The 13077-nt window shown below is 52.4% G+C and overlaps 4 protein-coding genes across 4 annotated transcripts; 3 read left to right on the forward strand and 1 right to left on the reverse strand.

Moving 5' to 3' along the window:
- Positions 1-661: 661 nt before the first annotated feature.
- N7482_008262 (transcriptional regulator family: C2H2 zinc finger and Fungal Specific TF) lies at positions 662-3605 on the forward strand (the record flags this gene model as incomplete). The annotated part of the gene is made up of 7 exons (XM_056690386.1): positions 662-741; positions 782-853; positions 951-2043; positions 2099-2221; positions 2275-2325; positions 2385-2509; positions 2564-3605. The coding sequence occupies 7 exons, from the start codon at positions 662-664 to the stop codon at positions 3603-3605; spliced, it is 2586 nt and encodes an 861-aa protein (XP_056540151.1).
- A 272-nt stretch (positions 3606-3877) lies between these two features.
- N7482_008263 (uncharacterized protein) lies at positions 3878-7730 on the reverse strand (the record flags this gene model as incomplete). The annotated part of the gene is made up of 7 exons (XM_056690387.1): positions 3878-4867; positions 4962-5087; positions 5176-5209; positions 5260-5399; positions 5633-5668; positions 5722-6801; positions 6858-7730. 7 exons carry the CDS (start codon positions 7728-7730, stop codon positions 3878-3880), a joined length of 3279 nt encoding a protein of 1092 aa, XP_056540152.1.
- Positions 7731-8033: 303 nt separating this feature from the next.
- On the forward strand, positions 8034-8869 carry N7482_008264 (Eukaryotic translation initiation factor eIF-5A; the record flags this gene model as incomplete). The annotated part of the gene is made up of 4 exons (XM_056690388.1): positions 8034-8045; positions 8252-8518; positions 8605-8737; positions 8805-8869. The coding sequence occupies 4 exons, from the start codon at positions 8034-8036 to the stop codon at positions 8867-8869; spliced, it is 477 nt and encodes a 158-aa protein (XP_056540153.1).
- Positions 8870-9457: 588 nt separating this feature from the next.
- Positions 9458-12099, forward strand: N7482_008265 (TFIIB-type zinc finger domain-containing protein; the record flags this gene model as incomplete). The annotated part of the gene is made up of 8 exons (XM_056690389.1): positions 9458-9562; positions 9667-9757; positions 9814-9923; positions 9989-10239; positions 10308-10413; positions 10477-10615; positions 10673-11524; positions 11921-12099. 8 exons carry the CDS (start codon positions 9458-9460, stop codon positions 12097-12099), a joined length of 1833 nt encoding a protein of 610 aa, XP_056540154.1.
- Between the last annotated feature and the right edge of the window lie 978 nt (positions 12100-13077).

Below are 13077 nucleotides of genomic sequence, written 5' to 3' on the forward strand. Positions count from 1 at the left end.
ACCGCGTCGGTATTTGGGGCCACTCCTAACTGCCGGCGGGGAGGATAAATGTTTTGGCCAATGAGCAACTCGGCAAGCTCGCTGATTCAGCGGGACAAGATCCCAGATGAATGCGATGAATGTACTACAGAAGTTCGTCTACTCTAAATGCGACTCATAAATTGAATCCTCTTTTCCTCTGCTCCCCAGGGCAACAGCGCATGGCAAAGCAGACTGACTCGTATGGATCGGCGGAAGGGCTGGGCCGCTGCTTAGGGCTCGGAACTGCTCCCCCATCGCTCCCCACGGGGAATTTCCAGTGGCTTGCACTAGAGGGGCCAATGCGACATGCTCACCGTAGCCCAGTCCCCCCAACTGCGTCTCGTAGAGTTGCAGGGACTCGGTCCCGCACCAGCCCTATTGGACGTGAGGAGCGGGATATCCTCGTTAGAACAGTCCTCTGGAGAGCAGTGCTCCGTAGCAGCCAGATTGTCCATCCTAAAAGAACAGAACGTTCAACGCGTCGCGGTCGGCTTAATTCCGGGGGCTGACTAACCCGTTCCCCTCTCTCCGATCTTTCCCAAGCCTCGTGCGCTGGTGAGCTTTTATCCCTTTTCACTCTTGGAAAAAAATAAACAATGCACCGGGTTTTCTGATGTGTTGTTAAACCGCGTGCTCCGTCATGGTCCTTCGAAAGTGCACCATCTGTGACCGAAAGTTCAAGAAGACAGAGCATTTCAAGCGCCACGAACGGTCACGTCAGTATCCCGTCTTCGAGGGAATGGATGGACGAGTTGACAAGTCTAACTCGCCGAGCAGATACTAAGGAGCGTCCGTATGAGTGCAGTGTATGCCATAAACGCTTTTCCCGCAGGTAAGACCAATTGACCTGCGTCAAGGGCTCCGCACCACTGTGGCAGGGCCTGCTAGTCATGCTTGTTGCAAAAATTCTGACGGAGAGTGGTATGCAGCGATGTCCTGAGCCGACATGCCAAGGGACACAACCAACCCGGTCCCGGTGCAAATTTGGCTGCGCGAAATGGGTCGCTAGGGGAACAAGCTCAAGATCGACGGGCTTCTATCATCACCGGCGCGTCGCCAACGCTGCGCGGTTCAGAAGATGGGACATCTCTTCTCCCCACTGTCGGCGCAGAGGCGCACCAAATACCAAACCTTCCTACCCCGCGCGACATGGCCCCCTCAGCTACAGGGATACCGCCGTCATCATTGGACTTCTTGGCGGATATCTCTGCTCATCATGGCCGCACCGAACCCGACATTAATTCTATGATGCTCGATGAGCAGCAGCCATACTTCGGCTGGAATGAAGTGACCCCTGCAGACCAACATGCGCAGCGGAATGGTATAGAATTCGAAACCGTGCCGAATGATATGCTACAGCTATGGCTCGAGCCGCGTACCGATACAGGATCCAATCACGGTTCTCTAGATCTGATGCGAGATGGTCATTTCCCTACAATAAGCGACAGTGTGTTGCTCACTCCGGACCCCCAGAACCGTAATTCCATGGACAGCGGCAAATCTGGCTGTGATAATATTCCAACTGAACGTTTCAACAAGGTTCAGCGGTGTTGGCTCGCGCCGCCAAATCACACCGGTCGACTCATGAACAGCTTGTGGCGTGACATTGTTTACACCGACGCTGATAATATCTTTTCTGCTTACTCGTTAACTACTCCCGGCGAAAATGGCCTGCTTCAAGGATCTCGATGTGGCGTGGACGACGATTGCAGGAGGCGCCTCCAGGCTGCATTTGGCCAGGCCTTTACCTATCCGCAATTGCAGTCACCTCGCAACGGGACTGCATCCCCTTGTACAGCGGGCTCGGCTTCCATTTCTTTTGCGAACTTCCCTCCGGCAGAGATTTTAGACATGGCTCTAGATCTGTACTTCCGCACTTTTCACCCCCTTGTACCATTTGTACACCTTCCGACGTTTTCCGCAAAGAAGACGCGCCTGTCGCTTCTCTATGTAATGTGTCTTATTGGCATGATGTTGCTAGGGACTAAGGGGACCGCGAATTTTGTCTCAAGAAATTTCACAGTGGGTATCCTGTATATTGTGAGATGCACGTATGAAGTGCTAATGCAGGCTATAGCATATGCTCGAGAAAGTCACAGCTGATCTTGCAAAGTGTACAATGGGGGTTGAATCTCCAGCCAGCGCGATGTCCATTTTTGCTACAGCTTTCTTATTCTTGAACCTAGCTGTTCTTACGGGGGTATAATCTCTCTTACTTTTGTTAGTGGTTGTTGTGGCTGATGGTTTTTACAGGAGAAAAGTCATTTGGAACAGTGCCAGATGCTCTATGTCAATCTCATGTCGGTAAGTGCACTTACGAGTATCTCTTCTGTGGTTAACAAGCTAATTTAATGATTTGGCAGATAACCCAACGCCATGGGCTCTTTGCTGCAACCGAGGGTCAGATTCTCGATATGAGTCTGTTTGAGGCAGTACCCGACATTGACATGAGATGGAAGGCATGGAGTAAGGTTGAGTCTACGAAAAGGTAAACTCCCCTCCACGTCCAACCATTTATCAGCTACTAACTCTTTTTGACCAGAATCATTATCGGATTACTCCTTCTAGACTCGTGGTACTCTGCACTTCTCTCAACAAGCCCAATAGTTGTCCCCGATTCGATCCAAATCATCATACCCTGCAAAGAAGCTCTTTTTCGGGCTCATTCATCCATGCGATGGACCCAGCTGATCCGCAGCGGCAAGCGAATCCTGATGCCCACGGTGCTGGCACCGTCTGAAAACATCAACATTCCCACCCTCGAAGGACCGATGGATGAATTCTGCATCCAGGCGGTCCTCGCAATGATTCAGCTCCGCCAGTCCGAGGCCTACCACCGCCTCCTCTCCAATCGCGCAAGCTATCCGTTCGCTCCCTGTCATACGTACGCCATGGATGGCCGTGCAAGATGCCTCCCCTCTCTTCAGTCCCAAATCTCAAGCACCTATGGTGAAACGATGGAGCGACTGAATCCCAACGCCCTCGTCATGTGGCATCACATGTGCATGATGCTCACAGCTGACATCCAGATTTTCGACTTCGCCGCTGGACGAGCTGGGCCAGCCCCAGCGCGAAAGGCACTTGATGATATTGCCGAATGGTCGCAGACGCCAGCGGCGAGGCGAGCATGTCTGCACGCTGCGCACATATACAAAGCCATGACTAACCGCAAAGCCTCCGACCACCCCACCTTCCACTCAGTCTTCTCACTCTTCTCCGCGGCCCTCATCCTGGGTCTCTACACGTTCATGGTTCCCACCTTCTCCAGCACGCTTTCCAATGTCGGATCTATCGAGCTGATGGACGATATCGATTGGCAACAGGTCGGCACCGAGGGCTTCACGAGCTTCATGGAGCCACGGGGAAGCCAGGCCTTCTCTCCAACAGATAATCCAGCTGTGAACTTTATTCGCAACGGTGCAACGATCTACTTGCGTGGCGTGCCCTTCCAAGGCGGGTACCAGTCTGCGCGGCGGATTCTCCTTGATTATGCGAACCTGCTCAAGGACTCGGGCAAATGGAGTGTCAAGAAGTTCTCGTATGTGCTTCATATCATGAGTGATGTGCTGATGGATGTGGAGTGAAGCTTGAGACGGTCTTTACCCTGGAGAGCATACCCACTCTTCCGATCTTGTGTATACTAGTTTACTCTCCCGGGCCTAGACGGCTGGGAGGATTGATGGCTAGACCTGTGATGAATATGACCTGAACGACAGACGAATAGGTGAACATACTCAATATTTTGCTTCGAGACCGATCTATGTTCTCTATATCTCATGCAGATCCCATTTTTACACGCTGGGAAATAACTCATGACGCTAAATACGCAGCATGCCAACAATTCATAGTCCCCTCCTTACCGATAGAGGATCTCATCAACCATCTCCCCAATAGCCAGGCAACTCGTCAACCCAGGACTCTCAATCCCCAACAGGTTCACGAACCCAGGGAAGCCCTCTTCCTCCTGGATGACAAAATCCTGAAATCCCTTGCCCACATTCACCGCACCGCCACGACCCAGCTTTGGCCGGATACCGCAGTAATCCAACGCAATAGCGGATGGGTCCACGCCAGGCATATAGGACAAGATCTCCGGGATAGCCTGTTCCAAACGCGCACTACTAGGCTGCAGATCATTCGGATCATCCACCCATTCGACATCCGGCCCGAAGCGAATCCGCCCGCCCATGTCAAGCGTCAAATGCGTGCCCAGACCACCATAGCCCGGAAGAGTCACTGGGTACACCAGCACCGACGTGCGCGGTCGCGACGCACCATACGAGAAGTATGTGCCCTTCGCATAATGCGGGAAACGATGACGCTCCGCCGGGAGCATGAGGTTGTTTATCGCGCAAGCGCCGTGTCCTGCGCTGTTGATCAATGTGTCAGCGGTAATGCTCGTCACGGAGCCATCTTCGTCTGATACAGCCGTAATCTGATACCCGCCGCCAGCGACAGGCTCGACGCCGGTAACACGCGTCTTGAACACGCAGTCGCCGCCACGGTCTTCAAAGTCGCCTTGTAGATATGTCATCAGTGAGTGGCTGTCCACGATTCCGGTGGTCTCACTCTCGACGATGCCGGCGTCGGCTTTGACGTCAGGCTCGCGGGCGGCCGCTTCTGCGGCGCCGACGAGCCGGGTCGGGGCGTCCCCTAAGGACTGAGCATGGGCGTGGACACGTAGGCAGGCTTCCCATTGTTCGGGGGTTTGAGCAACAATCCATTTTTTGGTGTTGCGGTGGGGGATGGCGTGCTTAGAGCAGAGATCGTAGAGGAGGTTGCGGCCACGAATGCAGAGCTTTGTTTTCAGGGAGTCGGCCGGGTAATAGAGGCCGGCATGGATGACCTGGTTGTAATAGGATTGTGTAAGCTCACGTATATATTGGTTTCGGGTGCCTGGGTGCCAGGTGTGTTCGTGGTAGACAGGGGTAGGGTCTCACCTCGGAGTTGCGACTGCTGGTCTCGGTCCCCGGTGCATCGTGTCGCTCGAGGAGGATGGTAGACGTGCCCTCGTGCGCTGCCAGTTGTCTTGCGACTGCAAGCCCAACGACACCGGCACCAATTACCTGTTCCAAGTCAGTCAAGAGCGCTTGGAATGTATGGGAGCTGGGAGGTATAGCGCTCTATCGCCTGGTGCAACAAGGAAGGACTCACAGCATGTGTGAAGTCCGCGCGGTGGACTCTCGCGCTAGAAAAGCAGCGGCGAAGCGCGGGAGCTCTTCCCGCGATCCCACGTACCGACATGCCAGGTAGAGCGGATTGAGGAGTTGCAACAATTGACCAGCAATTGGCGACGGGATACGGAGGTGACCCCGCGGACGGAGATCGCGCCGATCGCCGGCTCTGCCTCGGTCGATCAACTCCCGATTGCAAGACATCTACCAAGTACGGTGCAGGGTAGCTGCGGAAACAAGATATATTACTTAAGGCCAATTAAATGATTCTATTCAAATAGAGGCTATCTAATGCTCATGGAGTCCATGTGGTAGAATGTACATTTCCCAGACGCCGTGTGATCGCTAACGCTTGCTGCAGTTTTTGAGCATCTCGTCCAAATGCTATACAGTTATATTAGCGTATGTGGATGACTTTCACCGGGAAAACATCTCACCTGTCTCTGCTCGGTTGCTAATTTGCCTTGGGTATCCTGGGGTCTGGTCAGCATCCGCCCCTAACAATCATTTGAGGAAGTGAGCGTACACTAATGATGGTCAATATCAATGAATAATTGTTAAACAGAAATCGCTCTCTGCGCTTGGCGTCGGTGCCATTTCGACTCAGCTTCGCCAGAAGCGTGTCGAATTCACTTCTCAATCGGGCCAAGCTGTTTGCGACAGGCTCATCATCCCCAGCGTCACTGCTGAGGACAAGGATGCCGTGTAAAAGCTGCCCAAAACGTTGTGTCAAAAAGTGTGGTGCCGATGACTGCTTCAAATCGTCTCCGCCCACAAGAGAGAGCGCCGAAACCGCACTGCGTCCGGTGTTGGAGCCAACTCGCTTGAGAGATTCCCCATGAAGATCCATGATCACCTGGAAGCGCGGCCAAAGACGCATGTTGATGCCATTCACGTAGGAATCGGCGACAGGAACTTTACGGCGCTGGAGCTCAAAGGCTGAGTGCTGGTTTAGACGCACACACATCAAGACACCCAGTGAGTCGGTAGTGGTGTCGATCAGCTTCTTCGTAAGATTTTGTCCCAGGGCGAAGACCGCCTCGAAGATTTCCATCACCTTGCGCGAGATTTGATGGAATGTCAATGGAGAGAAAAACTCGGTGAGGAATGAATACTCAGCAGACACGTTGTCCACCAGCGCAACATTGAAATTTCGGAATGGTACTTCGATTCCATGATAGGCATTGTCTTCTTCCGCTAGGTAGGACGACAAGGCCTGTTGGTTGCCGTTTCGAAGAATATCGATCCGCCGACCCAGGGAGAAAGGATCGTGGGCGGCAGAGCCAGCTCGGCCGCCAGAGAGAATATTGCCTGTTCGGTGGGCGGAGGGATCGCCTCCTAGCACTTCGTTCCGATCACTCGGGTAAGTCTTGATCTTCTCAAGGGCCTGGAGGTAACGGGTGAAGTTGGAAGTATAATACCAGCGCATGGTATTGATATAGGCCTGGGAGATCTCCTCTGCAAGCTTCGGATGTGCCTTCAAGAGATAACTGTAAAGGTCCTTGAACTTCACCAGCCGTAGCTGCTGGATAATTTGGGAATTGACGTTTGGGGACCGCATGGCTCGAATCTGCGACACCAGATAATCTCGGATTCGTTCAATCGCCTATTCCCACGGTCATTCCACCTCCTGGTCTTAGCTCTGACTCCAATGCGACGTACCTTGTTTTTCACATCCACCAAAAGTGGCCGCACATCTTCAATTGCCTTAAAACCGCTTGAAGATGATGCCTTGTCTTCTATGCTGGTTGTCCGGGCGTCCATCTCATTCAATGCGCGCACCCAGTTCTCATCCATAGGGCCCTCGACAAGCGTGCGAACCGCTTTGGGCGAGATGCTTATTTCCTCCACTGCCGGGCCCAATAGTCGTTCCACGTTCCGTCGGTTCTCCAGCATCGCGTTCAGTTGCGTGGAGCGTGTCTGCAGGGTTTCAATCTCGGCTGAGACTACACCCAGTTCCGTCTGAAAATCATTCAAGTATAGCTCGACCGACTTCGATACATCATCACAGCCAGTTATTGACGTGTGTAGGTCCTGGAACTTATCCCGCTCTTGATCGAATTGCTTCACTGTTTGCGCGTTGACCTCACTTCTCGTGGTCTTTCGGGTTGACTGCGCCACGTCGACTTTGGCAACGAACTGCTCCAGGCTCAATCCATTGAAATCAATCGCCTCTACCAGGTCCGTTGGCCTTGATCCTGACTGGGTCGCTAGCTGCGGGGCGACCTTGTCCGCCTTTCCTGTGCCAATGATCCCATTCAATACCTCTAATGGGTCCGGGACGGAGGCCGGACGGGGCCGCTGGCCGCTTGTTTGTCTCAATCCCGTGCCATTTGATCCACGCCCCGTACCTGGAAGGGAGGTCGTCGAGTCACTCGGGGTCAATAGTAAAGATGTGGACGAGGTTCTTGGGGTCGCGCCGGGTCGGTTGTTATAGGGGCCCCGGGAGAGTTGGGCGGAGGATGACCGGGGTAGAGAGGGAGCGCGATTCACGCTGGGGGGAGTCGACTGGCCGGAAATGCGGTCGCGCCACATTGTGCACCGGGTAGGAGGAGGTGCATGGGAGAAAAAAGGACTCCCGGGGGCCGATGGTCGAGAGAAAGCGAAAGAATACCAGGGGAGTATATACACGTCGCTCACAATACCACTCCCGCAGAGAGCGCGTAAAGAAGCAGCTGGCCTTCTAACCGCCCCCGGGGGCACTAAACCCAATCAGGCCGTAGCGACTAAGCCCCCCACCACAAAGCCTTTTTCTGTCGAGAAAACTTCTCCTCTTTTCACTCTCACCACCTTGCTACTCTCTCCCACCCATCTCTTTTTACCCCCACTTCATTCACCATGGCTGACGAGGTACGCCCACCCTTAGACACTCGCCTCATGTGCTCTCCCCCATACAACCCCCCCTCCCCAATCGCTCGGCTGGGTTGTTCATCAGCCCCGCATCTTGAGCCTCCCCTCTTTCGGTGCAACATGCAACAACCCCTCTCGAGCATTGGGACGCCCCTCGAAGCGCACACAAGGCACAATGCCACTTATGTCACTAACGCGATCTATAGCATGAGATGACCTTCGAGACCACCGATGCCGGTGCGTCGACGACCTTCCCCATGCAGTGCTCTGCTCTGCGCAAGAACGGTCACGTTGTGATCAAGGGCCGCCCCTGCAAGATCATCGACATGTCAACCTCCAAGACCGGCAAGCACGGTCACGCCAAGGTCCACCTGGTTGCCACCGATATCTTCACCGGCAAGAAGCTGGAGGATCTGTCTCCCTCCACCCACAACATGGATGTCCCCCATGTCACCCGCCGGGAGTACCAGCTGGTGAGTCTTTGCCCCTCCTCGCCATGCGCCAGCTTACCCCTCCCTCTGTTCCACGCACACCCCTCGGCTAACAACTCTTGTTCTAGCTGGACATCACCGACGATGACTTCCTCTCCCTGATGAAGGATGACGGTGACACCAAGGACGACGTCAAGCTGCCCGATAGCGAGGTTGGCGAGCGTATCGTCAAGATGTTCCGTGATGAGGAGAAGGACGTCAGTAAGTAATCCCTGAACTTGTTTCGTGTATTCCGTCAAGGCACCGTTTGTTCTGACTCCCCTTCTAGACGTCATCATCCAGACCGCCATGGGTGAGGAGGCCGCCATTGAGGCCAAGGAGGCCCCCAAATAAGCGCCTGGTCCTTGGATCTCTCGCATTTTATGTCAACCGTTATGTTCAAAATGGGCCTCAGCCCCCCAAAAAATTCATCTTCAATGGTTCCATGGAGGATACGATTTTTGGACAATTGACCGATTGTCCATTGCTACAAGGTCTGTCCATCATCAAGCCTTGGGTGTAGGCTGGACCGACGAGAAGAGTTGCTTTGGTTGGCATGATACGTGTTGTCCGAAGAACAGTTCTGCGTCCCAGCATCTCATGATAGTGTGACGAATGAATAATTCCGTAAACCTTTGCTTGGTCCCAATTTCTAGTTCCATGAAAGCCATAGATTTGAAGCGATCGCCAAAATACTTGCTTTAAGTTTAAGGTAGAGAAAGTAAAGAAAAAGGAAAGAAATAATGATCTTCCAGACAGTCTCTGTTCAGCCGTTTCCTTTCTATACAAGAAATTTAGTGTTGTAGGCCAAAGATTCGGGAATCTACTCCTGGCGGTCGCTAGCAAATGAGGCAGAAAAAAAATGTTCCCAACGTTCAGCAACCGCAACAACATCTTATCGCAAACATTCCCTCCCAACCAGCATGACCACATTGCCTCGGCATGGAGTATGTCATCCGAGGGGTTTGCGGCCAGGAGGGATGTCGTGAGCGACGATACTATCTCGATAATGGCCTCTGGTTTTGCCGGCGCGGCCATTTGCAAGAGGTAAAGGACCCCGGCCGCACCTGACTGCCTTGATTTACCACCGGCGTCATTAAAAGCCACAAAGCGGGGAAGACATCGATAGTCACACTTATTTTTTCGTACAGGGCCGACAAGTCGAAGAAGATCCGGATGATTTCGGGACCCAAGGCAAAAAGCACCGGGTGAGAAAGGAAAGGGAAGAGAGATCACGGAAGAGTGTGTAGACACCTTTTTTCCCACGGTTATCAGTCGTCATTAACCAATACTTATAGCATATCGTGGTCGCCAGGCGCATACTCTCTTTCTGCAAGCTTATCAGATAATTCTTTGGAAGCAGTGCCACGCTTTAGTCCACGATCATGGATTTCCCGTGCAGTTCGAGGTAGGTCTATTACGAAAGTACCTGTATGATTGAAAGAAGCAAAAGAATCTCACAGCATTTTTCAGGCCGTGGTTCGTGATCTGTGGGGCTTCAGGCTACAAGACTTCGCCCTGAGGATCAATGCAACCGCAGACGATGATGATGATGACGAAAGGGAACTCTTTAGCTCCCAGCCTGAGACAGATACCTCCGACGACCCAGGCTTCAAGTCAAGAGGGAGGTTTCTTGAGTGGCCTCGTCTTTTAGATTCTGTCGGCCTTTGCTATCTGGCGGCCGTTCTAATGCGGCTACCTGTTTGTGTCAGCGACTTTCACCGGTAAGTCTCCTAGCAATGAGCATACTACTCATCTCATTTATGTCTATTAACCCTCGGTTTGTGTATAGCTTGATAATACGCCAGGATGTCCCTTATATTCGGGCTACAAGGGCTATCCCTCACGAAATGAGAGATAAACTTCCTCCTGAATTTTTTGCAAGACTAGATATTCATGTGAGCAATCTATGTAACCCGTTCACTTTGATCAAGACTAAGAGCTAATTTGTTCTCCAAAAGCAACTTCCCAGAATAGAAACTCTACATCGGGGTTTCGTGCAGCTTGCACTTCATTACCAGCGTCGGTTTGAGATCGCTCTTCCGCCTTTAAACTCATCTCTTATCCTATATCGTCACATTAAGAGACTTGCTGTCCCAAGTATGGAGACAATTCATCCAATAATTTACCAAATAGCTGAACCTAACATATTACCAGTTGACGTGTATGAGACGGTCAAGACCTTGAAAGGCCTCGTTGGTTTTACCTATGCATTTTCTGCACCGGCACAAGGCACCAAACGGAAGCAGACACTACACCTACCGGAAGTCCAGTTGATGGCGCTCGTCGTTATAGCCACCAAATTACTCTTCCCTTTCGACGATCTGGAAAGGCACCCCGCCACAGCCAAAGAGCCCGCCACTCAAGCTATAGAATGGCCCCTGTGGGTGCGATCCCAGAATCACTTCGATAATCGTGAAATTGCCTGCGGAAATATTGGGAAAGACCAAGTCATTCAGCTCACTGATAAAGATGTACTGAACATGGCACCCAGTCAGCTCGACGAGTATATGGACTGGTATGAGAGCAACTGGATAGATAGTTCCCGGACCATGAATCCAGTTGCAGATATGTTCCCAACCAGCCGGACGACAGATACAGCCGCTCAACGGCAGCCGATGCCGGCTTCAACCCTAGCGACCGCCGCTGACCCAGAAGAAGCCCTGGATGTCCTCGTACGCACAGTCATGCAAGAACTGAAGCCAAAAAAGGTCGATCCGGATCAAGAAGAAGACGAACGCCGACCGGGCTCTTGGTACCGGCGATATCGATGGGAATCGCAACTCCCCGAGACGGCCAGGGCTTTTTACAAACTGGCTGCGCAGCTCGCGGCTATCTCCTTGCCGGCGCTCCTCCATGCTGTCAATGTAACTGAATGGAGAATTGCAAAAACTATAGAAGATCAGCGACGGGCGGAATATTTCAGTCTGGCAATGGATCTGGATATGGAGGGTGCAAATGACGACAGTGCCGATGATATGGAGGAGCTGGAGGAGCTGGATGAGTTGGGTGTTGGAGATGGATCATAATATATTACTTGCAATATAAGATTAGGCTTGATTGATATTTAACCATTTCCTTCGTTGACAGATGTTGATCATGGAATGTGCTTTGCCCATTAACCATCATGTCCAAGCTTTTAGACAATAGATTGGTCCATTAGGTAAACTTGAATCGATGGATTCCTTCTAGGAAATCAATTGACTTGAACTTCTTCGAGTGGGGGTTGCATGCCCAAATTCATGATCTTGTTGACAAGTTTCCGGCGAGTAGGGTAGGCTGCTGATCATTTCTCTGCGAGCTGTTGTAGTTAGTTATAGTTCGGATGACGGCTGGGCCAAAACCGGCGGGAGCGATTTGCTCACGTGATGCAACCTCAAACGGCAGCCGCTGACTAGGGCTTAGGGCAACGCCGGCCCGCGAATCTGCCCACCCTTGCTAAGCGAGAATTCCTCAAATTGTCATCGCCTCCTCCGCCTCGAACTCAGCGACCGACCGCCGACACCAACGAAATATCGCAACCAGTACGTATCGTGAAACGCGCCTGGACGCATTCCTGTGACCCGTGTGAACTCATAAGCTAACGTTTTCTTTTTTCCGCGTGTTTCTAGTGCAGATGTACGTCTCCTTGAATCTCCAAATGCCTCATGCCCGCGAATTGCCCACCGACGGCCCGCCAACTCGCACCAAATGCACCCGGAATTGAAAGGAAAGAGTGTGGGCTAATACGGCTCAATATAGTTTCGTCAAGACCCTGACGGGTAAGACCATTACCCTCGACGTCGAGTCGAGCGACACCATCGACAACGTCAAGACCAAGATCCAGGACAAGGAGGGCATCCCCCCTGACCAGCAGCGCCTGATCTTCGCCGGCAAGCAGCTCGAGGATGGCCGCACTCTGAGCGACTACAACATCCAGAAGGTACGATGATGTGGACCCAGATTTTATATTTGATGACGGCATGGATCGGATATGGGCATTGGGTGTATTCACGGTGGAATCGTGGTTCAATATGCAAACTACAACTTTGCATATTGTTCACTGTGATACAAACGAGGAGGAGATATATCCATCTGTGCCGGATTCAGGACTGCGACATACTTGGAATTTGTGACTAACCTCGGATTCAACTTTATAGGAGTCCACCCTCCACCTTGTCCTGCGCCTGCGTGGTGGTATTATTGAGCCTTCCCTCAAGGCCCTTGCCTCCAAGTACAACTGCGAGAAGTCCATCTGCCGCAAGTGCTACGTACGTGCACCCTACCCCTCCACGCGCAGGCGTCGAGAAGCTCTCCTGCATTATTCGACAATTCCTCCTGCTGGGCGTCGCAAACCCACGATCTTGATCGAAAGGCTAACATATTTTCTATAGGCCCGTCTCCCCCCTCGTGCCACCAACTGCCGTAAGAGAAAGTGCGGCCACACCAACCAGCTCCGCCCCAAGAAGAAGCTGAAATAGACGATTCGCTTTTCGGTGTTGTGCTCGGTGCGCTGTGGTGCAGAATCCAGGTCTGGGGTTTGGCTGGACTGCGACACGGAGAGGTTTTCATATGGCGTTAGA

The sequence above is a fragment of the Penicillium canariense genome, assembly GCF_028826845.1.
Source record: "Penicillium canariense strain IBT 26290 chromosome Unknown utg000006l_segment0_segment0, whole genome shotgun sequence".
NCBI classification, from domain to species: Eukaryota; Fungi; Ascomycota; class Eurotiomycetes; order Eurotiales; family Aspergillaceae; genus Penicillium; species Penicillium canariense.